Genomic DNA, 27898 nt, shown 5'->3' on the forward strand with positions numbered 1-27898 from the left:
GCCAGAGAACGAGCACCTCTCATCAATTCCTCGTGCTCACGTCTCCGTCTTCACGTCCTCTCTCTAGCCGACCCCACCCCGCCTATACTCGCGTCATGCCGAGCTCCAATTTTGGAGCTTTGCCCGCCGCCATGCCGTTAAGGCCCGTCATCGCCCGCGTCGTGGCCAGTCTCCACCACTTCACCCTATGCTAATTTCTCTACACCACTAGCTTGCCTTGGCTCCCTCTCCACCATGTGCACGCCAGTGGGAGCGCTATCGTCTCCCCGTTGCCACTGACGCGGCCGTGTTCGCTACGGCTTGTCGACGTGCTCACCACGCGCATGTGGCCAGCACTGCTCAGGTAGTCACCGGATGAACCACAACTTCGGCCTAGTTCGCGATGTGCCCCTTGTGCTTATCCCCTATCTCTACCATCCTATTAGCGATGTGGCTCACCGGAACGTAGTTGCCACCGTTGTAGGTCGTCCGCCGCCGGGGTGAGCCCACTCTGCTTCACCCCCGTTCGTGCCACCATCGCCCATTGCTTTGCGTCAAACCCTAGGTGAGCGTCAGCCTCATAGATAGGTCAATGTGGATCCCGTGTGGCCGGCGCAAGCACCAGTGCCACCGCTTACCGCGCCAGAGTGCGTGGGGAAGGCCGAGGGTCTTGTCGTTGTAAAGAGGAGAAAGATTTGAGGGTTTCATTGCAAAGTCGCTGTCTTTAGAAATAGTAACATGGACTGTGGGTTGTTTTGCTCATAGTCTAGGGGCGTTTTTGCTAATGTACCGGCACGCATGGGATTCCCCCACCGCGAGCTGCCTCGCTCTGTAGGCCGGCCTCACGTGGTCCACGCCTGTGGGCCACCGCGCGCTCGCGCGCGCATTGCGTCGAGTGGACTGCATTGGGCCGAATTTAGTTTAGCTTTTTAGTGGATAATAGAAATAGCTTTTTATTTTTAATTCTGAGCTGAACTTTAGTAATTAATATAAAATCATGTAGGAATCTAAAAATTGTGAAACCAATTTTGTTTAGTTCCTAAAATTGTGCTCTATATGTTAGTGTATTTAGTCCATATATACACTTGTTGATACCAGGAGCTATTAAATCATTTGAGAATGCTCAATATTATTTCATTAAATATTATAGGAATTTTTGTGGAAAAATGGTGATAGCTTTAGCTTTGAAAATTTTACAGTAGCTTCATAGTATTATTATGTGCTCAATGTAATTTTTGTAGCTTTAGAATAGACTTAACATAAGGGTAGTTAAATGCTCTTTGTTCAAATATACATTAAATCATTAGTAGAAATAGAGATATATCCTTCATTTGTAAAGCTAGATGTTTGTTAGTTGAACCCAACACTTTACTTGATGAAGATGTTTGTGTTAGTATCTTAGTCATTAGAGCTAGTTTAGTAGTTACCATGTGTATTCTTATTTTAAGAGTTGCTGTTGCCGAAATGCTAAGTGTTGCATCATCATCGCATGCATGTAGAGAACGAGTTGGCGGAGATCATGATCATCGGAGATCATGAGTTCAAGGAGGTGATCGAGGGGTATGAGGAGGAGACCCTCGTGCAGGAGGAGGTCCTAGAGCCACCACTGACTGACTGAGCTGACACCCTGCCTGCCCAAGGCAAGCCCCAATGCATAACCCTTATTTTGAATAATTGCTAGATATATATGTGATGTGCATTTATGTTATAGGCTTATTATTGAAACTACATGCATAGATATACCTACCCATGAGTCCTACTAGCTTAGGCCGCATAGCTGCTATGCTTAGGTTTTTCGGTTGCGTGAGTAACCTACCGTTACTCGTAATAGGTGATTATTAAATATTACTCTCATGATAAAATGGTGAAAAGAAATGGAGACCGGGTAGGGATATGGTACGGATATTGGTGGGTGTAAGAGGTTTTGTCCCATGGCCAACGGGGAATAGCTTGGTTACACTATTTTCCCTGGCTGTGTTGGTTAAGGACCGGTCTATGTATTGGATTCTAGTCAGGTCATAGACTTATTATCCTGAGCACATACTTGCTTATGGAAGCGATAAGGCTCGTTGCTCTCTTGTCGTGGGTTTTGACTCTTTCTAGACCGACTGATTGGAGGCAGGGATGGTGGAGGTCTAAGCACCATACTGAGTTCAGGACTCAGGCGTGGAGGCTTGGAGTCTAAGTTTGGATGGGGACCTAAACCCCTTGACAGGAGAGTGGTGGGTTGGTCCTGCTTGTGCCTGGGGTACAAGCAGGGCATGTGTTTCAGGGTACCCAGCTAGGCTATATTGATTTGTGAATCGCCATGTAATATGGTATGACTTGTCTACGATCTAGCACCGTAGTAAGAACTAGAAGATGAAAGGAAATGAATGGATCTAATTGCTCAACTCTTGCTTGAAAGTAGAGCAGGTGCTTACATAGAATGGTTAGCTAACGAACTAATCATGACTGCTAATAAAATACATACATAAGGATTCACTACTAGTAATGCTTTTTGCAAAAAGGAAACCCAGCAAACCATAAAGTCTATCATATCCTTTGGAGTCGAGAAATTATTCCCACTAGTCGGGTAAGTCTTACGAGTACTGTCGGGAACCGAATACTGCGGTACCCAAAGAGGAGAAGCTAATAACCATCAAACATTGATGCTTCCAAATAGACAAGAGTGCGACTACACCTAGTGCCCAAACGACCGAGGGTTAACTCCATCTCGTTCGACCCCTGAGGGCTGGCTCCACCTTGCCCGACGTATAGGGGCTGGCCCCGCCTCACCCAACATCTGAGGGTAGACTCCGCCTTGCCCGACCCTTGGGGGCTGGCTTCGCCTTGCCCGACATCTAAGGGTAGACTCTGCCTCACCCGACGTCCGAGGGCTGGCCTCGCCTAGCCCGACGTCTGAGGGCAGACTTCACCTCACCCAATGTCCAGGGGTTGGTCCCACCTCGCCCGACGTCTAAGGGCTAGCTCCGCATCACCCGACATTTGAGGGCTGTGTGGAAGAACCTCCTAAATTATAGGGCCCACATGCACCTATCACTGTCCGAATGACCTTTGACATTTGTGCATATGTTTTCGGTAACTTAAGAAGACTGTCGGGTGTCCTCGGAGAACCCCGAATCATCCATGATTTCCGAGTAGGATCACGTTACAGAGTCATTGCAGTATTACAACATTTATTCAAATATCTATACCGAGAGTAAAAACAGTGGAAGTCATTACAATAACATAATTTACAAAATAGTAGCTTCAAACCTCACAACTAAGTTCGATGATTATTACAAAATGAAATAGTGGAGTGGCATTATAATATAATACAAAACACACAGTGAAACTACCATGCCTAAGGGCCACACATTTACTTCTCATCAGTCATCACAAGGAACAACCGTCATGCAGCATGATCCAAAATAGATCTGCTCATGAGGCTCACCTGCAACAAGGGTCAACTGAACCCTGAGTACAAAAGTACTCAACAAGACTTAACCGAAATATTAACTGATAAACTCAGGAATGCAGGCTCAGGGATTCAAGGTATGGTTTTAGCAATAATCAAAGTTATTTTGCGTAAAAGCTCTTTAACAAAATTCTTTATTTCAACAGCTAAACTTCATAAAATCATATACAAAGATGACACGATCCACTGTTGAGATCATAAACTTCATATCCAACACCTTCACAAGCCTTAATCGAGTTCCAGTTATTAATACTACGATGATGAACAGAGAAGTGAGTCTCCATAACTGAGGAGCAACGACGATTCGAACCGATTAAACCCAGCTGAGGATTCCAGACCACACGACATATGTAGGTCCCCGGCCTACATATATCAACCTACTCTCGGATCCTCTAAAACAAGAACGGGTCCGCGCCACTCGAGAATACAGTACTCCACCCATCCAGCCCATTGCCACGTGGGTACACGCTATTCTCGCCATCTCTCCACTCCCAGTGCAGCGAGTAGCCATTCTTATAATAGAATCACCAAGTTAAGGCTTACCAGAGTATGTGGTTAGTACTACAAAGTCTCACCGCACACAGTTCAACAATGGTACGGACCTTAACCGACACAGACGGAAAGAACTCGCTCACAAGACCTCTATGTCTTGTGGCTCTCACACACCGAGTCCGTCCGGTCAAAATTTATTACTTCACATTCTCATATTTCATGATAACATAAGTAACCAAAGATCCATTTAAAACTCGCAGGTGACAGATAATCACCCGACTAAGCATGACTAAGCATAACTAGTCATTTACGAATAAAACGAGTAATCAAGGTAGATATGGAAAAGCAAGGTTGGTAATGCACCAATTAGGTTTCCACCTGACTTCTAATCACTTAATGCAGTACGGAAAGCAAAAGCGAAATTAATTTTGTAAAACTCAAGGTAGGGTTGTATGCATCTGGGGCTTGCCTTCGTTGACGGAAAAGTCTGGTTCCTGCGACGTTTCACAAGTATTTGATCTGACCTCAACAGACAGATTAACCTCCTCAGCAACTTGATTAACTACCACGTGTTCAGCTTCGTTCACTACACGTAGTAACAATGCCATGTTTAACATGATGCGGAACACGAAAACATGATGCTCGATGATGGATGCAAAAATTAACAATTTGAATACAACTTTCCTTCGCGGTACAGTTGCAAGTCAAACAAACTAAATCTTTTTCGTAACACATACATCAATTGCCAAGGATCATTATCAACTAATGACCCAAGGTCATCACTCAATCCAAAATTTCAAACAAAACCTAAATCATTAAAGGTTACTATTTGCTTTTATGAATTAATTATTTAATTCAAAATTATGAAATAAATCAACTTATTCTAATTGAGCTCAAAATTTTATTAAATGTTCATTACATGATAAGTAAGTGGCAAAACAAATTTCATAATTTTTGGACAATTAAATAAGCCTAGAAAAATCATGGATATCCATTTATTAATAAATTGAGCAATTTTCATCATCATTCAAAAGGTACTTGAAAAACATTATTTCATATTTTTATTAAATACTATACATCACAGAGAGGTCACACAAAAATTTTCATAATTTTTGGAGCTCTAAATAAATCTACACAAAAATAACAAAAACAGACACTCTTCATTCAAATCTGAAAAACAGAAAATTCATTTTGAACTACACAGTCGCTGATAGAATGACCCCACATGTCATCTTCAACCTCCAGCTTTGACCCCGACTGGCGATGGCGCTGACCGGCGCTAACTCGCCGACGGTGAGTCCACGATGACGGCCAAAGTACCAAAACACTACCCTCGACTAGTGCGCATCGATCTAGGGCACAAGCTGGACTAGCTACGGACTAGGACCGAGCACTACGCCGGCCATGGCGGTCCATGACGGCGCTGGCTACGCTAGCTAGCAATGTGAGACCTGTAAAGCTTAAACAAATGGCCCAGGAAGCATCAGCAGCTCACCCCAAACAGCGACTGAGTAGAGCACAAGGCCGGAGGAGCAACGGAGAGGTGGGTCGACGTTCTGAGCAAGCACGACGGAGCAGACCGTCGTCGGTGGCAATGCTCCGGTGGCTGTGGTGGTGAAAATGAGAAATCAATGGGTCATAGAGTACCACAGCATTGTGGCGAAGCTGAAGCAAGACTCAGTAGGGGCAGAGGCGCACCGTGGAGCTCTGGCCATAGCGAAGCGCTCGCGATGGGGACGCTGCCGGCCACGAGGAAGAAGAGCGCGCACAGCAGTTTCCTGATGAAATCAAACTAAATTGGTGGGTTGGCTGGGCGCACAGGGATAAGGCGGAGCTATTGAGCGCTACGTTGCGATGGCACAGGCACTGGTTCAACGGTGGGAGCTCGCCGGAGATGAGCAAGGCGACGGGAAAACAGAGGAGGAGGAAACGACAATGACGATGGCGACTCAGGTTATAAAGGATGGCCAGGAAGCGCAAGGAAGCCACGGCGAATCCATTTCCCTCGCTAGTGCGACGCCCAGACGGCCACGCATGCAACTGGAAGCAAGCCGAAGGATCACCGACAATGTAGCTTAGGCGGTGAACACTGTTCACAGAAATTACAAAATTGCCATTCGCCAAAATTCACAAATTACTCTCAAATTTTTATAACAACTTAAAAATCTCCAAAAACAAAAGTTGTTCAAAATCAAAAGTTCTACAACTTTTCTTTTATAACCAACCCCTAATTCGGTCTACATTTTGAAATGATCTTTTGAATTCAAATAGGGGACATTTAAGGAATTTCGCCTTTTCAAATAACTTCAAATTTTACTAAACAACTTGAAAAATTCCAAAAACAAACTTTGTATAACTTGTCAAGCTCTACACTTTTGCTTTAAGGCTCAACCCCAAAATATGCTTCAATTTTGAAATGGATTTTTAGGGTAGGGTTTAAATATTGAAAATCAGGGTTTTCGGAATTTCAAATCAATACAAAGGTTTCAAACTTGATTCAAACAATACCAAGCAATACTTACCACATAAATATAAACTTGTTTTAGTGTGTGCATCTCAAAGTTTTCACCAAATACCAAATGCTTTATAATGCATATGATGACATGTCAGGTTTTAGTATTTAAACACCCGGGGTGTTACAATCCTTCCCCCTAAAAGAAATCTCGCCCCTGAGATTCAAAGCCATAGGGTAAGTAATGGAAAAAGGAAATGTGTCGCGAGAACACATTCAAGATCTATCCATAAAACAGTTGAGGTCCCTTTACAAAACACAACTTGTACAACCGAGCTCAACTAACATTACTCTATTTTATATTGACGCTAGAAACTCTGGAAACTTTTCTAACAAGTAATCTTCTGATTCCCAAGTAGCTTCTTCTTCTGAATGTTGATTCCATTGTATCTTATAGAACTTGATTGTCCTCCTTCGAGTAACACGATCTTTCTGATCCAAAACTCGGATAGGATATTCGGAATAAGTCAAATCTGGTTCAAGTTCCACTCCTTCAACTTCAACATTCTGCTCAGGCACTCAGGAGACACTTCTTCAATTGAGAAACATGGAACACATCATGCACAACTATGCAGATGTTTAGGTAATTTCAAGCGATATGCCACTTTTCCATACCTCTCCAAAATTTGATATGGTCCAATATATCGAGGTGCCAACTTGCCTTTAACACCAAAACGGGTAACTCCCTTCATTGGTGATACTTTCAGATATACAAAATCTCCTTTATTAAATACCAATGGTCTCCATCTTCTATTCCGCATAACTCTTTTGGCGGGACTGAGCTATCTTCAAATTACTCTGTATTTGCCTAACCTTGTCTTCTGTTTCTTTTCACAAGGTCAACTCCAAAGAATCTTCTTTCTCCGGGCTCAGACCAACTCAGCGATATTCTGCACCTACGACCATAAAGTGCTTCAAATGGAGCCATTCTAATGCTTTCCTGATAACTATTGTTGTATGAGAACTCAGGCCAAAGGTAAGCATTCATCCCACTTATTGGAATAGTTAAGGACACAACACCTTAACATATCTTCAAGTACTTGATTGACTCTTTCAGTCTATCCATTAGTCTGCAGATGATAAGCTGTACTATACATAAGTTTGGTACCCAATGAAGAATGCAATTGTTTCCAAAAGTTAGAGACAAACTGTGTACCCCTATCTGACACAATAGTCTTGGGTACTCCATGAAGACTCACAATTCGCTCTAAATACATCTTGGCATACCATATAGTGGGATATGTATTCTGAACGGAAGAAAATGTGCTGATTTGGTTAGTCGATCTACTAATAACCCATACGGAGTCAAATCCCTTTGATGTCTTGGGTAGACCAACTAATAAAATCCATACTTATATCCTCCCACTTCCAAGATGGAATAGGTAATGGTTGTAATTCACCAGCAGACCTCAAATGTATGGCTTTCACCTTTTGACAAGTATCACACTTTGCTATATATCTAGCAATCTCTATTTTCATTTTAGTCCACCAGAATCTTCGCTTCAAATCATGAATCTTGTTGCTTCCTGGATGGATAGATAACCTAGTAGCATGTGCTTCTTCTAGAATTGACTGCCTGCAACTCAGGAACTTTTGGTACCACCAGGCGATCCTTGAACCATAGCACACCTTCATCATCTATGCTAAAGCATTCCGCTTTTCCATTCTTGACTCTTCCCTTGATATGGGCTATACCCTTGTTTTCCTTCTGAGCAGCAACAACTTGATCTCGAATAGTGGCTTCAACAATTATGTTGGTCAAGCTTCCTTATTGAATCACCTCCATATTCAACTTTTCCATCTCTTGGCATAAAGTCAAATCCATTGTTCTCACTGTCAGACAATTGCAATAACTTTTGCGACTGAGGGCATCTGCAACCACGTTTGCTTTACCGGGGTGATAATGTACTTCCAAGTCATAATCCTTAATCAGTTCGAACCATCTTCTTTGTCGCATGTTCAACTCTGACTGAGTAAAGATATACTTTAAGCTCTTGTGATCTGTATACATATGGCACTGTATTACCAAGCAGGTAATGCCGCCAAATCTTTAGAGCATGAACCATAGCTGCTAATTCTAGATCATGAGTCGGATAGTGTTCTTCGTGTAGCTTAAGTTGCCTAGATGCATAAGCAATGACTCGGCCTTCTTGCATCAACACACATCCAATACCAACACCTAAAGCATCACAATAAACATCAAACAGCTTCTCGATATCAGGTTGGGCTAATACTGGTGCAGTAGTCAACAATCTCTTCAAAGTCTAGAAAGCCTCTTCACAATTAGATGACCAGACAAACTTGACTTGGTTCTTCAACAATTCAGTTATGGACTTTGATATTTTAGAGAAATCTAGAATAAACTGACGGTAGTACCCCGCCAATCCCAAAAAACTCCGAACTTGATGAATTGTGGTTGGTGGTTGGTGGTTTCCAATCAAGCACATCTTTCACTTTGCTTGGATCAACTGCAACGCCTTTAGCTAACAAGACATGTCCAAGAAATTATACTTCCTTAAGCCAGAAATCACATTTGCTAAACTTGGCATATAGTTGATGTTCTCTCAAGCGGGTCAGAACAATTCTGAGATGTTCTGCATGTTCTTTCTTATTCTTAGAATATACTAGAATGTCATCAATAAATACCACTACAAACTTGTCTAGCTCAGGCATGAACACTGAATTCATCAGATACATGAAATGAGCTAGAACATTTGTCAAACCAAAAGACATTACCAAGTATTCATATAATCCATATCTTGTGGTAAATGCCGTTTTGGGTATATCTTCAGGCTTTATCTTGATTTGGTGATATCCTGACCTCAAATCTATTTGGAGAAAACTTTGGCTCCGGCCAATTGATCAAAAAGCAAATCTATCCGAGGTAAGGGATACTTATTCTTGATGGTCACTTCATTCAACGGATGATAGTCAACACATAACCTTAGGGTCTCATCTTTCTTTTTCACAAAAATTGCCTGGACATCCCCAAGGTGAGGAACTAGGTTGGATAAACCCCTTCTCAATCAATTCTTGTAACTGAGTCTTCAACTCAGGCCAATTCCTTAGGTGGCATCCTATAAGCTCTCTGAGAAATCAGAGCTATTCCTAGGTTGCAACTCTATAGTTAAACTGTACATCCCTATCAGGTGGTAGAACAGGGTAAATCTTCAGGAAACACATCCAGAAATTCACACACTACCGGGATATCTCTAATTTCTTTGACAGCAGTTGCACAAATCTTGCCCACTGATCTTCTTAAGGTTGGAAGTTGGATGAGAAGTTGAGAATTACTATCAGGCAAACTCACCCTTAATGTCCTATTTAAAGCATCTATGACAGCCTTATGCTGATACATCCAATTCATTCCCAAGATTACATCTATATCCTGATTCTTAAGGATAATCATGGTAGTGGGAAAATATGCCCACCTAGGTTTACGGGTACCTGGTATACCATTTCCTTAGTACATAGATGTCCCCCTGGGCGACTGTATAAAGAAACTTTCCTTTGTTGCCCCAATTGAAATTTCATGCTTTACCACAAATGTTCTATTGATGAATGAATGAGATGCGCCAGAATCAAAAAGTATAACTGCAGGGTGATTGGCAATAGGAAACATACCCATCATCACTGGTTCCCCTTTCGGAATTTCTCCTAGCTTGAATATAGAACACTCAGTCCTATCTTCCTCTCATCTTTGCCCTTCTGAGCATTCTGATTGGGGTTCTTGTTTGGTGCCTGACCCTATTGTTGATTGGCAGGGGCCTTTGATAATTTTGATTAGCCTACCTGGGATATGGACATTCCCTAGAGAAATGACCAGTCCTTCCACAATTGTAACACAGATAGTTGTGACCCTGGGACATTGGAGCATTGCCACCAGGAGCATTGGTTGACTGTGAATTCGGGTAGGTTATAGCAGGATGGACATTTGGCTGTTGCCTGACTTGAGATTGTGGTGGACGATAAAGAGGACAATTATGATGTACTGGATGATAAATCACCCTCTGCCTTTTCTGATTTCCCCCAAAAGATCTAGACGGCATACTCTTTTTCTTTTTGAGCTCCTTATGCTGCCGATACTTTGACTTTGAAGCAATTGCAATATTTACTGCCTCATGATAAGTAACATTGGTACAAGTTGTCATCATTGTCTACAGCTTGGTATTCAAACCTCTCATAAACCACCTTTCTTCTTGGCATCTGTATTAACATGTTCAGATGCATATTGTGACAGGTGATTAAATCTTCCCACATACTACATCACTTGTTTGATCTCCTTGCTTCAAGGTAAGGAACTCATCTAGCTTCATAGCCATAACTCCTTCAGGGATATAATGGGCTCTGAAGGTAGTATGGAACTCAGCCCAAGTTATTGGAATGCCAGCTGGTTGCATAGCCACTAAGTTTGCCCACCAAGCACTTGCTGCTCCTCTAAGTTGCTAAGCGGCAAATGTAGGTTTCTGATACTCCGTGCATGGAATAAGATCAAATTTCTGCTCCATGGTCGAAGCCAGTCATCAGCCTCCAATGGTTCATCTGCCTTGGTGAACACCGGTGGTCTTGTGTCTGTAAAATCAACATATGTAGCCTCCTGTCTGTTATGGTGGCGACCACAGGTTTCCTTGCATCTAATTCTGATTACTTAGAGCTATCTCATGAAGTAGATGAGAATTTTTGGCCGTCACATTGACAAGTGCGGTTATAGCATCAGCCAGATTTGTTGGAACTGGTGGTGGATCTAGAATACCATCCTCATCTTGTGAAGTTCCAGGAATATACGAACCCTGCATATGACGTATCTGCTCATAACAAACCAAACTTTATTCACAAGCCTTTATTGAATTGCATAAAAGCTTACTCCAGACACATTACATAGGGTTTACTAATATAAACACAAACCCTGCAAATACCAAAACAAGACTACATAACTTAACTAAAACTAACTATTATACAATTCTACTCCTGTCCTTGATTACTTCAAACTTCAGGCTCGGTATCCATTCCAGAAATATTACCGCCTTCATTATCACTTTCATCGATCATTACTAATTCTTCAGGATCTTCTTCTTCTTCCTCTTTCGACTCATTATCATCGGCAAGGATGACACCGAGGGTCCATGGCATCAGCTTGGGGCTCATGATTTGGATTTAGAAGGTTGCTAAGCCTATGAACTTCCTCATGCAGATAAGTATTATGTTCTTCTAAATCTTCTACATAGAATTCTAGCTCATGAGTTCTAGCTCTAGCTACATTTTCCCTATGCCAAGCTTCATTCCTTCCCTCCACCGTACGAACTAACATGCTTTCACAGTTCCTATGAGCGGTGGTGAGACGCCTCAATTGATCCTGTAATTCTCCTACCTGTATAGCATCCAAAGCCCTATCTCTAGTAGCTTGTGCTAACTCTACAGAAATCCTCTATATCTCTGCCTGGGGATCAGGCCTAGAGCTGCTACTGCTAGCACCGTCATTTCTAGGGGCAAGTTGGTGACGAGGAGCTCCTTTGGGTCCAGTGGACTTACGGGGCGTCATCTTGGTACGAGCCAAACTGTAGGAAGCCAATTTAATCCAAGTAAGACCATTTGATCAAAGTCTAAAGAGCAGCTTATGATGGATTGCATTACTCAAACCAAACTCACTACTTAACTCCAGACTCAGAGGTGAAGGAAGTAACAAGTGAATTAATCATGATGCATGAATCATTCTTACAAACCAAAAACATCAAAGTTTATAATACACATAAACAACATTTGTTTTTTGTTTTTATATAGGGCATAGTAAGATTACTACTCCACCACACAAAACCTTTTTAATCAAATAAGGAATGGTGAGAAAGAAATAAGATAAGTCAGAAGCAATTTGGACCAAATTAACAAGTCAAATTTAGTCATCCAAATCATTTTGAAGTTTTTGTAAAACAATACAACAAAAGCCTTGCAACGATTGCTCTGATACCATTATGTGGCAGAACCTCCTAAATTATAGGGCCCACATGCATCTGTCACTGTCCAACGACCTTTGACATCTATGCATATGTTTTCGGTAACTTAAGAAGACTGTCGGGTGTCCTCGGGGAACCCCAAATCATCCATGATTTCCGAGCAGGATCACGTTACAGAGTCATTGTAGTATTACAACATTTATTCAAATATCTATACTAGAGTAAAAACAGTGGAAGTCTTACAATAACATAATTTACAAAAAAGTAGCTTCAAACCTCACAACTAAGTTCAATGATTATTACAAAATAAAATAGTGGAGTGGCATTATAATATAATACAAAACACACAGTGAAACTGCCCTGTCCAAGGGCCACACATTTACTTCTCATCGTCATCACAAGGAACAACCATCATGCAGCACGATCCAAAACAGATCTGCTCATGAGGCTCACCAGCAACAAGGGTCAATGAACCCTGAGTACAAAAGTACTCAACAAGACTTAACCGAAATATTAACTGATAAACTCAGGAATGCAGGCTCAGGGATTCAAGGTATGGTTTTAGCAATAATCAAAGTTATTTTGCGTAAAAGCTCTTTAACAAAATTCTTTATTTCAATAGTTAAACTTCATAAAATCATATACAAAGATGACACGATTCGTGTTGAGATCATGAAACTTCATATCCAACACTTTCACAAGCCTTAATCGAGTTCTAGTTATTAATACTATGATGATGAATAGAGAAGTGAGTCTCCATAACCGAGGAGCAATGACGATTCGAATTGATTAAACCCAGCTGAGGATTCTAGACCACACGACATATGTAGGTCCCCAACCTACATATATCAACCTACTCTCGGATCCTCTAAAAAAGAACGGGTCCGCACCACCTGAGAATACAGTACTTCACCCATCCAGCCTATTGCCACATGGGTACACACTATTCTTGCTATCTCTCCACTCCCAGTGCGCGAGTAGCCATTCTTATAATAGAATCGCCAAGTTAAGGCTTATCGGAGTATGTGGTTAGTACTACAAAGTCTCACTGCACACAGTTCAACAACGGTACAGACCTTAACTGACACAGACAGAAAGAACTCGCTCATAAGACCTCCATGTCTTGTGGCTCTCACACACCGAGTCCGTCCGGTCAAAATTTATTACTTCACATTCTCATATTTCATGATAATATAAGTAACCAAAGATCCATTTAAAACTCGCAGGTGACAGATAATCACCCGACTAAGCATGACTAAGCATAACTAGTCATTTACGAATAAAACGGGTAACCAAGGTAGATATGGAAAAGCAAGGTTGGTAATGCACCAATTAGGTTTCCACCTTACTTCTAATCACTTAATGCAGTACATGAAAGCAAAAGTGAAATTAATTTTGTAAAACACTAAGGTAGGGTTGTATGTATCCGGGGCTTGCCTTCGTTGATGGAAAAGTCTAGGTTCCTGCGACGTTTCACAAGTATTTGATCCGACCTCAACAGACGGATTAACCTCCTCAGCAACTTGATTAACTACCACATGTTCAGCTTCAGTTCACTACACGTAGTAACAATGCCAGTGTTTAACATGATATGCGAACACGAAACATGAATGCTCGATGATGGATGCAAAAATTAACAATTTGAATACAACTTTCCTTCGCGGTATAGTTGCAAGTCAAATAAACTAAATCTTTTTCGTAACACATACATCAGTTGCCAAGGAATCCTTATCAACTAATGACCCAAGGTCATCACTAAATCCAAAATTTCAAACAAAACCTAAATCATTAAAGGTTACTATTTGCTTTTATGAATTAATTATTTAATTCAAAATTATGAAATAAATCAACTTATTCTAATTGAGCTCAAAATTTTATTAAATGTTCATTACATGATAAGTAAGTGGCAAAACAAATTTCATAATTTTTGGACAATTAAATAAGCCTAGAAAAATCATGGAAATCCATTTATTAATAAATTGAGCAATTTTCATCACCTTCAAAAGGTACTAAAACATTATTTCATATTTTTATTAAATACTATACATCACATAGAGGTCACACAAAAATTTTCATAATTTTTGGAGCTCTAAATAAATCTACACAAAAATAACAAAAATAGACACTATTCATTCAAATCTGAAAAACAGAAAATTCATTTTGAACTACACAGTCACTGACAGAATGACCCCACATGTCATCTTCAACCTCTAGCTTTGACCCCAACAGTGACGGCGCTGACCGGCGCTAACTCACCGACGGTGACGGCCAAAGTACCAAAACCCTACCCTCGACTAGGCGCATCGATCTAGGGCACAAGCTGGACTAGCTATGGACTGGACCGAGCACTACGCCGGCCATGGCGGTCACGACGGCGTGGCTACGCTACGCTGGCAACATGAGACCTGTAAAGCTTAAACAGATGGTCCAGGAAGCATCAGCAGCTCACCCCAAATGCGACTGAGTAGAGCACAAGGCCGGAGGAGCAACGGAGAGGTGGGTCGACGTTCCGAGCAAGCACGGCGGAGCAGACCGTCGTCGGTGGCGATGCTCCAGTGGCTGTGGTGGTCAAAATGAGAAATCAATGGGTCATAGAGTACCACAGCATCACGGCGAAGCTGAAGCAAGACTCAGCAGGGGTAGAGGCGCACCGTGGAGCTCTAGCCATGGCGAAGCGTTCGCGACAGGGACGCTACCGGCCGTGAGGAAGAAGAGCACGCACAGCAGTTTCCCGGCGAAATCAAACTAAATTGGTGGGTTGGCTGGGCACACAGGGATAAGGCAGAGCTATTGAGTGCTATGCTGCAACAGCACAGGCGCTGGTTCGACGGTGGGAGCTCGCTGGACATGAGCAAGGCGACGGGAAAACGGAGGAGGAGGAAACGACAATGACGACTGCAACTCAGGTTATAAAGGATGGCCTGGAAGCGTAAGGAAGCCACGGCGAAGCCATTTCCCTCACCAGTGTGACGCCTAGATGGCCACGCACGCGACTGGAAGCAAGCCAAAGGATCGCTGGCAATGTAGCTTAGGCGGTGAACACTGTTCATAGAAATTACAAAATTGCCATTCGCCAAAATTCATAAATTACTCTCAAATTTTTTATAACAACTAAAAAATCTCCAAAAACAAAAGTTGTTCAAAATCAAAAGTTCTACAACTTTGCTTTTATAACAACCCCTAATTTGGTCTACATTTTGAAATGATCTTTTGAATTCAAATAGGGGACATTTAAGGAATTTCGCCTTTTCAAATAACTTCAAATTTTACTAAACAACTTGAAAAATTCCAAAAACAAACTTTGTATAACTTGTCAAGCTCTACACTTTTGCTTTAAGGCTCAACCCCAAAATGTGCTTTGATTTTGAAATGGATTTTCAGGGTAGGGTTTAAATATTGAAAATCAAGGTTTTCGGAATTTCAAATCAATACAAAGGTTTCAAACTAGATTCAAATAATACCAAGCAATACTTACCACATAAATATAAACTTGTTTTAGTGTGTGCATCTCAAAGTTTTCACCAAAGACCAAATGCTTTGTAATGCATATGATGACATGTCAGGTTTTAGTATTTAAACACTCGGGGTGTTACAGGCTGGCCCTGCCTCGCCCGACGTCTGTACACTACTCCTTCATAACTATGTGCATAGAAAAGGTAGGGCACTCAAGTCAACTGCAATATCAAGAACCATACCCTACACGCCTATAGGAAAGTACCATCAGGATATAACAAGATGGGCGCTTTAAGCCCTTCTAGGCATGTCAAAGCCCAAACAGTATTGTGGGCACCGATATTTGTCTTACAGTGTTATGGACGCCAACATCTGCCCTCGGGCATGAATCCTGGCAAAAGCATATGACAACCACTATGGTCCAAGAAGAAACTCACATCATCTATAGTAACGAGCATGGGATAACTACGCCATTTGCTCCTAGTAGGGTCGTGGTCCAACACCCTAGTCCGTCGCACCACCCGCCAGGGCGGGATGGGATGTGATCACTTGCTAAACAAGCTAGAGCACAACCCTATTAGGATCAGTGGATAGATGCCCAACATGGAGCTATCCCTAGCACTATCTGCCATGTCAGCAGGGCTGGCTTAGAGAAAAAGAAAGACCCAGCACCTTCGAAGGACCTTCTTTGCCTCTGGTTTTTCTTCTTTCTCCCATCTATAATCCCTACTTCCCCTTGGTCTATAAAAGGGAAGGCAGGGCACCCCACTAAGGGGACGGATCAATGGAACGCACCACACATCACACAACACATAGCTGAGCAGCAACCAAGCTCTTAGCGTCCTTTCAACCTTTCCATCAGAGACTTGGGACCTATCCCTCTCTTGCCCATTTGTAACCCCTACTATGAACCTTTTAGTGCTAATAACACGAGCAGCAGTCGTAAACTGGAAGTAGGGACATTCTGTCTGAACCAGTATAAACCTTGTCTCTTTTAGCACACCATCTGGGCCCAACATGCAATAATACAAATTTACTTGTTAGTGTTTACTCAAAACACCAACAATTGCACGCCAGGTAGGGGACCTTTGCGCATTCTGACATTAACATTAGGCCATGGATGGCTAGCCATGATATTAGCTTGGTCCTGGGAGCACACGTGCGCTTTGGGGACCTGGACTTCATTGTCACGGTGGGAGGAGAGATGGTGTTGGCTCACGCCGCCATCCAACCTCTCCCTTCCATCGGCCTCTACTTTGGGAGGCTTGAGCGTTGGCTCGACGTCTCCCTAGGACCCTAGCCATTTAGGGAAACCATCTCTCCAGAACACCATGTATGAAGTGCCCTAATAGTGCTTCCATTCGGTCTCTATAACACCACGGCGACCATTAGCCACCTGGTGGCTCAATGCATGGTTCCACCTCCCACGAACGATGAATTTATGGGGGTAATCGAACATGTCACAGAATCCTTCCACGACCTCCTAGCTGAGGAGCCAGAATCACCCACTGTCTCTAACTCCAGTAGGGGCAGCCATCACCCCTCTCACGAATGCTTCATGATAGATACCCCTAAGGGACACGTCGAAAGCGTCCATGAGGGGGAGGCCACCCCAACAAAGGACCTTGACAACAAAGACAAGAGGGAGACAGCGGCTCCGCCATGCATGTCGATGGAGCAGCTAAAAGCTCGACACCAAGAGATCAAGGAAGCACGACTCTAGCTTGAGCAGGAATTGTCGCACCCAATTTTGCATAGCAAAACTAAGTACTCATATATGTGCGCCCAAGATGTCCAAACACACACATATATCACAAACTGTAATAGTATCAAAGTAAAGTACTTATTACATCGCATATCTCATCATAAAGTTAATACAAAGTTTGCTCAAGGGCAATATTATTACAATCACAGCGGAATAACTAGCCCAAACTACCACAGGGACTCCAACTGGTGAACATCTCCCTAGAAGTCCTAGACATCCTCCGAGAACTCTTCATATCCATTATCTGTTACCCATCTAGGATTTTCATTGGATGTAAAGCAAGTGTAAGCTCACCATGCTTAGCAAGTATATCAAAGGGATCTATGAGGCTCAAAAGGCTTGACACTGTTTGGCTATGGTTCGCAATTTTAGTTGATCAAATTTTAGCATCCTGAATCACTACTTTAATGAACAATCCTAATTCCCAAGTGTCATTAAAGTATAGTCATGTTTATCTCAATTCCCAACCATCCACCATCCACAGTAATCCACTAATCTTGAAGGATTCAGACCGCTCGTATCTGTGAGCACGGTTGTTATAACAGGTTAAATATTTCTATAGAAATTGTACATCTTTACCCACCGAGCCATGATTCCCAATGCCGGGGTTCGCGAGGCCCACTACACCTCTTCCTAGGAAGTGTGGCAGGGTTTCACTATGAAACCCTTAGCTAGTTGCACTAACAAGTCATAGCTACAAAGGAGTGGCACACATGGGCATCGCAGCATGGTACACACCCTAGCAAAAAAGGAAAGATACCCTCTTACCCTTACTGGAGCTACAGACAAGCTAGTACAATCTAGTTAACAAGTTAAAGTCAGAGCCATATGACACTCGGGGTTGTATAGAACCTCCTGGGTTGCTGCTTTAGGATAAGTCCTTATGGAGAGGCACTAGAGTACTCAACCCCATACTCTAGCCCCCTATTTGTTGCTAAAAAGCTCCATTTTATCACATTGCATACAACCTTTAGTCATGTTTAACAATTATTTTATGTTAAGCACTGCAGCATCTATCCAAAATGCCTACCCAAAAACCCCAGGTATCAAGGATAGGTGGTACAAGAAATCATCTAGGTAAAGTCCTTAAAGGTATTTCAAATTAGACACATGCATGAGTATGAATGGTAATAGTTCATAGGTAACAAGTGGCCTTTGGTACACTTGCCTTCCTCAAAGTTGTCCTAGAAGTACTGCTGATCCTGATGTGGGTCCTCAGTCACCTCAAATGGCTCACCCTCTAATCGTGTCCCAATCACCAATCAAGCATCATACCAATCATTACATGCATACAAGATAGACTTCTATTAGAACAATACATCAAATAGTAAAAACATAAGTTGAAAGCTTATAAATCTATTCTATGTATTACTACGAACACGTGAGCGAAAGAATCACTCAAATCGGACTTAAAACATGAAAGTTATGCATGAAATAAGATATGATGACATTTCTATAAATAAACTGAACCTATTTTTGAATTAAAATAATTAAAAATATGAATATTCACGGTTATAGGACTGCGCATACTAATTCTAGAAAATATAGGGCCTAACCGAATAAAAACAAGACTGATATGTAATTACTTTGAATTAAACTAGACTGCGGGTTGAATCTACGAAAACAAAAGGGTTTTTCTACAAAACTGTATGCGGCTTGACTGCGGGTTTGACCGCGACGCTGACTGGATGACATGTGGCGCTTTGGGGTTGGATCGGTGCACCACTTGGCTCGGTGGACCTACTGACATGGCACAGTGGATGGGTCTACGGGTCCATGGTGGACCGGTTATGATCTAAACCGGTACAGTTAGATCTTGACCATCTAGTCAACATCCGATGGCTCCTAATGACTTCTATCACTATACAGTAACGCCGGTGAGTATGCCATGGCCGGCGGTGAGGTGGGAACGACGGCGAACCCCGGTATGGTGGTTACGGCCATCCCGAGACCAACAGAGCACACCTAGTCAACCTACGAGCGTTTGCGAACACTATGGAGGTGCTACCAAGGCGAGGAAGGCGTCGGAGCATCGGGTCCATGGTGGCGCCATGGTTGGCAGCATCTGGAGGTTGCCGGTACGGCATTCCAGAGCGCAAGACGGTGAACGGAAGACATGGGAAGGATGGGGAGCTCACCGCGAGTCAGATGATGGGGACTGCAGCATCTAGAAGGCCTCTGAAGGGGTGGTTTTGTTGACGATGGCGGCTGGAGAGAGAGAGTAAGTGGCGCGGGTGAGGGAGAATACGAGAAATCCGTGACCAAGTCATGAAATTGGAGGTACCTAAAGGCGCGGGGAAGCATGGCGGATCTCCTGGTGGCATCAACATCGAGAAGTGGGGCACTGGTACGGTGAATCACTGACAATGGTGGAGTTGGACTGCGAGCAGAGGATGGGAGAGGGAGAAGGGGTCAGTGCGGAGTTTTATAAGCCGGGCGGTGTGCAGAAAAAGGAAGGAGAGTGAGAAAATTTGGGCGGGATTGGCCGCCTACCATATGTGGGCGACGACGGTGGCTTTCCATGTCGGCAGCGCCAACGGCGGTGGTAGAGAAAGGAAAGTGCGCCGGGAAAAGAAAGGAAATGCTGGGGAAGAAGAAAGGAAAGGCGCTGACACGCGGGGCCAGTTCGTAGTGAGAGGGAGAGAGTGGATAGGCAGTGCGTGTGGGCGATGAAGGCCGAGTGGAGCAGGCTGAGTTGGGCCACGCGGTGTGATGCGGTGCGCGCGCGGGAGAAGAAAAGGGCTGCACGGAGCGGGCTGTTGCGGGAGGAAAGGAAAAGGGAGGAAGGGGAGGTGCGGTTGGGCCGCCAGCGGGCCAACGCGGGAAGGAAGGGAAAAGGGGCTGGGCCAGAACCTGGAGTTGGGCTGAAAATGGAAGAAAAGTAAATTTTTCAAAAATAAATCATTTTTCAAATCTATTTTTCAATACTAAGCCAAATTCAAATGGAATTTGAATTCAACTTCAAATCAACTAGCCCTACACTCAACCAAAAACAATATGCTTGCGGCATGCAACAAACTTGTTTCTAAACCTTATAGTTTATTTTATTTATCCAATATTTATTATTTGGCCTAAGTTAAAAAAATACCTAGAAAATTTAATACAGGCTAAGAATTAATTGCTAATTTGTAGTAAAATTTTAGGTGTTACAGGAATGCACGGAGCTTGATCAGGAGATCGAGCGCCATCGAGACGGTGGGCGCGCCTGCGCCATGGCCCGTGATGTGAACTGGAGGATCATTGCCGATGATGTAGCCCTCCCTCGCTTTGCCTGTGCAAGCTAGAACATCACCGCAGCGGCGGCCTTGCTCCATGGTCTTCTAGAGGCCACAACGCCCGAGGATCGTCGGGCCCACCACGAGATTCACACGCTGCTCGAGCGTGCGGCGGCGTAGCAGGCCAAAAGCTTTTTGTCTCAGCGATGCGAGCTCGATGCCAGCCAGCGCATGCCCTTGGAGCACCCTAGTAGGAACATGTCCATCCACCAGGAGCCACAAAGGAAGCGTGCAGCGCACCATGGTCCCGGTGCATCAGCATCTCAGCCATGACCATGATGCACGCAACACCCTCGACGCTCGTAGATGCACTAATGATGACCCGAGCGAGGTAGCCAGACATGGCTATCACCCTCACCATGGTGGATGCTACGACAGCGATGAGGACCGAAGCTCAAGCCTCGGCCTACCAGAATCTCAGGCCTTCGACCGACACATCCTCAACACTGCCTTCCCGCAAAGGTACCAACTGCCAACCAATATCCTGAAGTACTCTAGGGAAACAAACCCCAGACTATGGCTTGAAGACTATCGGCTTGCCTGCCAAGCCAGTGGTGTGGATAATGATGACTTCATTATCCATAACCTTCCACTGTTCTTGGCCGATTCGGCACGAGCATGGTTGGAACACCTGCCATCCAACAAAATCTAGAGTTGGGCGGACCTAAAGGAGATCTTTATGGGGAACTTCTAGGACACATACAAGTGCCCTAGTAACCCATGGGACCTCAAAAACTACCGATAGAAGGCTGGTGAAACCCTCTATGGGTACATCTGGTGCTTCTCCTAGCAGTGCAACGAGCTACCTAATGTCGTCGATGCCGACGTTATAGGAGCTTTCCTGCCTGAGACTACCTATGAGTCTCTAGTTCATAAGCTGGGACACAAGGGCTCGTGAACCACCAAGGAACTCCTGGTCATCACCACCAGCCATGCCTCTGGAGAAGAAGCGGTTGGAGCGATCTTCGATCGTCTCGATGGCAAGGCAAGTTAGGATGAGGGCGCCGATGAAGGCACATCCAATCATTCTACCAAATGGAAGAACAAGAAGCAATGGCACGAGGGCTCACTCATGGCCGCCACTAACCACAAGGGTGGTCAAAAGCCCACAAAGGGCACTCAGAACTATTTCGAAATATTACTCGAGGGGCCATGCCCAAACCATGCCTTCCGGGTTAAGCATCTGTACAAGGACTGCAGCCTAATGAGGTAGTTCTTGTCCAAAAGCTCCAACAAAGGGGAGCGTAGGAAGGACCCTGACCCCACCACAGACGACATTGAGGGGAAGGACAGTGGCTTTCCAACATCGGATGGGTGCCTCATGATATTTGGAGGATCAGCGTCCTATGACTCCAAATGCCATTAGAAGGTCACGCACCATGAGATCTATATGACCGAACCGACCACACCTACCTTTCTTCGGTGGTCAAAGTCTGCCATAACCTTTGATCGGACCGACCACTCGGAGAGTGTCCCGCATCCGGGGAGATATCTGCTCATGGTTGACCCGATTGTCGACACAAAGTGGCTCACCAAAATACTAATGGATGGAGGCAGCGGCCTCAACATCATGTATGCCAAGACGCTCGATGAAATGGGCATTGATTGGACATGCATCTACCCAACCGGAGCACCTTTCCATGGCATCATGCCCAGAAAGTAGGCCATGCCACTTGGGCAGATCGATCTGCCTATTACCTTTGGGGATCCATCCAATTATAGGATGGAAGCCCTCACCTTCGAGGTGGTCAGGTTCCCTAGAACTGACCACTCCATCCTAGGATGTCCATGCTACATGAAGTTCATGGCCGTCCCCAACTATACCTACCTCAAGCTAAAGATTCTAGGCCCCGGCGGGATCATCATCATTCGCATCTCCTTCCAATGCGCCTATGAGTGCGATGTCGAGTGTTGCGATCATGCTGCAGTAATCGTCACCTCTGGAGAGCTCGCCGCCATCAAGAAGGAGGTCACCAAAGAAGCGCCTAACCCCAAGAAGTCGACCGGGTCTTTTAAGCCTACGGAGGGCTCGAAAGAGGTCCTCATAGATCCAGGTTGCCTTGATAGCAAGGTGGGCACATTGGCACCATGCTTTCCTCTAAATAGGAAAATGTGCTCGTCTACTTCCTCTGCACCAACAAAGATATCTTTGCATGGAAACCCTCAGACATGCCAGGCACCCCAAGGGAAGTCACCGAGCACACCTTGAAGATCCATTCAGGCTCCAAGCCGATGAAATAGCGCATGCGTTGCTTTGACCAGGGGAAACATAGGACCATTAGCGAAGAGATCACAAAGCTTTTGGTGTCCAGATTCATCAAGGAAGTGCACCACCTAGAGTGGTTGGCCAATCTCGTTCTTATACAAAAAAGAGTGGGAAATGGAGGATATGTGTTGACTATACGGGTCTCAACAAAGCATGCCCAAAGGATCTGTTTCCTTTGCCGCACATTAACTAGATAGTTGATTCTACCTTGGGTGTGAAACCCTCTGCTTCCTTGATATGTACTCTGGGTACCATCAAATTGCGATGAAAGAGTTTGACTAGCTCGCGACATCGTTCATCACCCCCTTCAGATCATTCTGCTACATCACAATGCCGTTTGGTCTAAAGAATGCTGGGGCTACATACCAACGCTGTATGCTCAGGTGCTTCGGGGACCTCATTGGGCGGACCGTTGAGGCCTACATGGACAACATCATGGTAAAATCCAAACATGCCAACTGTCTCATCGTAGATCTTGAGCAGACCTTTGCAAAACTCTGAGCGAACGGCATCAAACTCAATCACGAGAAGTGTGTTTTTAGGATCCCGAGGGGCATGCTACTTGGTTTCATCGTTTCCAAGTGTGGCATCGAAGCCAACCCAGAGAAGATCTTAGCCATCATGAGGATGGGCCTAATTTAGAACATAAAGGGGGTACAGTGGGTTACGGGGTGCCTCACCACGCTCAGTCGCTTCATCTCATGCCTCGGCGAATGAGGTCTCCCCCATTATCGACTTCTAAAGAAGGCGGATCACTTTGAATGGACATCCGAGGCCTACGAAGCTCTTGACATGGTTAAATAGCTCTTGACAAAGGCCCCAATCCTAGTTCCTCCCACTGAGGGAGAACCCCTTCTGCTCTATATCGCGGCCTCCACACAAGTAGTCAGTGCCACCCTAGTAGTGGAGCCGGAAGAAGAGGGGCACACCCTCAAAGTACAATGCCCTGTGTACTTCATTAGTGAGGTCATATCCAACTCAAAGACCCGCTACCCCCAAATCCAGAAACTTTTGTACGCTGTCCTCATCACCAGGAGGAAGCTACGCCACTACTTTGAGTCACATCCAGTGATGATTGTGACATCCTTCCCCCTCAGCGAGGTTGTCCAAAACCAGGATGCCATAGGGAGAACTACAAAATGGGCGCTCAAGCTGATGGGTCAGGGTATTGCGTATGCCTCCTAGACAGCCATCAAGTCCTAGGTGTTGGCTGATTTTGTCGTGGAATGGACCGAGGTCCAAATGCCACCAGTAGTCGTCGATCAAGAGTACTAGACAATGTACTTCAATGGATCGCTTATGAAGAAGGGCACTAGCATGGGGCTAGTCTTTGTATCACCCCTCATGATACGCATGAGGTACATGGTCCATCTCCATTTCCCCTCCTCCAACAACGTAGCTAAGTATGAGGCGCTCATCAACGGCCTATGTGTTGCCATCGAATTGGGCATCCGACGCCTCGACGTTCAAGGGGATTCCTAGCTGGTCGTCGACCAAGTCATGAAGGAGTCAAGTTGCCATAATGCCAAGATGGCCATGTACTGTCAAGAATTCTACCGGTTGGAGGACAAGTTCGATGGACTTGAACTCAATCATATCCTGAGGCGTCATAATGAGGCAGCTAACACGCTTGTGAAAGCTACATTCAACCAAGAGCCGATGCCAATGGGTGTCTTTGCCAACGACCAACACAAGCTCTTGGTTCGCTATGAGGAGTCAGAGCAGGGTAGTGAAGGTTCAACAAATCCTGGCCTGAGGGCTAAACAATCGTTGGCTACATCTGGCTCCGAAGTCAAGGAGCTCAAAGAGGATCCAGCGAGAGAGTCCGACCCTCTGGTTGATTGGAGAACACTCTACCTCGACTACCTCCTCTGTGACACACTACCGACAGATAGGATGGAGGCCTGATGGCTCGCACATCATGCTAAGTCCTTTGTTCTTGTGGAGGGCAAACTCTACAAGCGAGGCCACACCAGGATCCTACAGCGCTGCATCCCCTATGAATGGGGGAAGTGTTTGCTAAGAGATATCCACGGTGGGGTCTACGGTCACCATGCCGCACCCTAAACCCTGGTCGGAAACGTGTTCCGATAGGGCTTCTACTGGCCTACCATAGTAGCCGATGACGAGCAAATCATATGCACCTATGAAGGGTGCAAGTACTACGCTTGCCAGACTCACCTACCGGCCTAAGCACTCTAGACGATCCCCATCACCTGGCCATTTGTAGTCTAGGGACTCGATCTGGTTGGACCACTCAAAAAGGCGTCCGAGGGCTACACCCACTTGCTTGTCACCATTGACAAGTTTACAAAATGGATAGAAGCTCAGCCGATCTCCATGATCAAATCTGAGTAGGCCATGCTGCTCTTCCTCGACATCGTCCATCACTTCAGAGTCCCAAACTCCATCATCATGAACAATGACACATAGTTCACTAGGAAGAAGTTCCTCCAATTTTGTGATGAACATCACATCTGTGTCGACTAGGCCTCCGTAGCACTCCCCCAAACAAATGGGCAGTTGGAACATGCGAACGGCATGGTCCTACAAGGCCTCAAACCCAGGATCTTCAACCGGTTGAACAAATTCGGCGTGCACTGGGTCACCAAACTTCCTTCTATACTCTGGAGCCTAAGGACAACCCCTAGTCGAGCCACTATCCTCCCACTGACCTCGACTATGGAGCACCAAGAATAAGGGCATACGATGAATAGGGATTCGAGGCATCCCATGAGGATGCCATGGACAGCTGGATGAAGCTCGCAATGTCATGCTCCTCTGCTTGGCCAAGTACCAGTAGGGCATTGCGACAGTACCATAGTCGACGAGTGCAGTGTCAGGCCTTCACATCAGGGACTTGGTCCTCTGCCTTATCGAGAGCAACAAGGACCATCACAAGCTCTCCCCACCATGGGAGGGACCATACGTCATCGCGAAGGTACTCTAGCTAGGTGCCTATAAACTAAAAACCATCGACGATGAGGTCTTCACCAATGCCTAGACATCGAGTAGCTACGCCGCTTTTACTCCTAATAAATGCACACTTTTTACTTATCAGTTTGTTATCAAAACTCCCCAATCCTTCATGACATCCGATCCTAGCAAACATCAGGGGGTTGGGCATCACTCGGGGGCTGATATAAGTACATTTATCCTACAAAAATTCTCTATGCCTGCCCTCTGTATGTTAAGTCATAGGAGCTAGGTTTTTGGGAACAAGCTGTGTGTAAAACTGGGTGAACTATGAGAAACCTACACCCAAGCGGCTACGGCGCCTTTGCTCACTAGCGTGATAAGAGCTAACTCACCCGCACTCCTAGCCATTATGACATCAACTATGGGAAGGGTTAGAATACACTAAAACCTCTTTTACAAAGAGGGAGAAGAGCTAAAAAACTATTTGCTATAACAAAGAGCTCATCCATCTTTGCATAAATTCGACGCTTGGCATATTTACCTAACTAAATTCTTGCGTGGAATGTCCTCATCCCCTATTTCCATAGGGAAATCTTGTCTCAACAGGTAACGCAAGCCGATCATATGGCTTGACCGCTAACGAGAAACAAATAAGGAGCAAGCTGGGTCACACTCATATCAGGGGGAGGCTTTCTGAACCCACCACACTTACCATCGAGGTAAAACCGGTGCCTAGGTCGATCGGACGGCTCAAGACCACTACCGAAAGATAAGCATTCTCACTTGCTTACTTTACGTATTAATTTCATTACCAAGCTTCTGACCCCAGTGACGACAGAGGGTCAGGAATTGCTCAAGGGCTGGTGAGGGTGTCTATTCGCTAGACATTCTCTTTGCCCAGCCCCTCCTTACGTTTAAAAAACTAGAGGCATGGTGTGTGGGCTCAAACTTTGAGTAAGCCTAGTTGGACCGCTAGGACCCTATGCCCTAGCGGCTACGGTGTTTTGGTCCTCCAGCATGATCAGAGTCCTTGTCTCCACACTCCAAACCTTAACCTCCACCTTCTCAGGAAGGACTTGGAGGGGCCTACCTATAGAATCTCCATCAAGGAGAGGCTATCAGGTCACCCAAATTGATCGAACAGCTTGGGCCACTGCCAAATGACAGATACGGAGGAATGGGAGTCTCATGCAGTGTACTCTAGACATCGGACCCAAACCTCGTGCGGACATATCTGGTAAAGAGCTCCTAGAACCTACCACTCGTGCCATCTAGGTAACATTATCGACCCCCACTTTTTCTTAAACTATGATCATTTATACATTCGTCTATTCAATCATCTCTTACATCCGAGCATTGCATGTGCGATTGCCGCATCACAATGCTTCGCGTCGCGTCACGAAGTAGTAGTCGTCTCATTCAATATGAACGGTGATCGACCAAGGTTCGAAGGCCGGCCCACGAAGGGCTCGAGGCTGCCTTGTGTAAAATAGAGCCAGGAGAGAAAAACCGAGATGAGCCCCAACGGCCTTGCCTGACCCCGCTCGAAAGTAGACAGGGACATCTCGACCCTTCTCGTTCAATTCTAACCATGAGCCAAACACATAGAATCTCCAATCAAGGAGAGGCCAATGGACCACTCGAGCCTATCAAACGGCTTGGGCATCTGCCGGGAGGTGGGATAAGAAGTAGTGGAATGCCACATGAGGGCTCTGCCGACCCCGTTAGCGGATGACGGACCCAGATTCCACTCGAACATGCCCGTTAGTGAGCTCAATGGGCACGACACTCGAGCCATTGAGGCAAGTGTCGTTAGCTTAGCCCCTCCA

At 44.9% G+C, this 27898-nt stretch overlaps 2 protein-coding genes across 2 annotated transcripts; both read left to right on the forward strand.

Moving 5' to 3' along the window:
• The first annotated feature begins 22550 nt into the window (after positions 1-22550).
• Positions 22551-23093, forward strand: LOC136536922 (uncharacterized). The gene has a single exon (XM_066529055.1). The coding sequence runs from the start codon at positions 22551-22553 to the stop codon at positions 23091-23093; it is 543 nt and encodes a 180-aa protein (XP_066385152.1).
• A 1587-nt stretch (positions 23094-24680) lies between these two features.
• On the forward strand, positions 24681-25058 carry LOC136536923 (uncharacterized). The gene has a single exon (XM_066529056.1). It carries the CDS (start codon positions 24681-24683, stop codon positions 25056-25058), a length of 378 nt encoding a protein of 125 aa, XP_066385153.1.
• Positions 25059-27898: the final 2840 nt, after the last annotated feature.

This window comes from Miscanthus floridulus, chromosome 2 (assembly GCF_019320115.1).
Source record: "Miscanthus floridulus cultivar M001 chromosome 2, ASM1932011v1, whole genome shotgun sequence".
NCBI classification, from domain to species: Eukaryota; Viridiplantae; Streptophyta; class Magnoliopsida; order Poales; family Poaceae; genus Miscanthus; species Miscanthus floridulus.

Bases quoted from the DNA above. Each gene is read 5' to 3' on its own strand.
- LOC136536922 (XM_066529055.1), top strand. From the start codon at position 22,551: ATGCCACTTGGGCAGATCGATCTGCCTATTACCTTTGGGGATCCATCC.
- LOC136536923 (XM_066529056.1), top strand. From the start codon at position 24,681: ATGGCCATGTACTGTCAAGAATTCTACCGGTTGGAGGACAAGTTCGAT.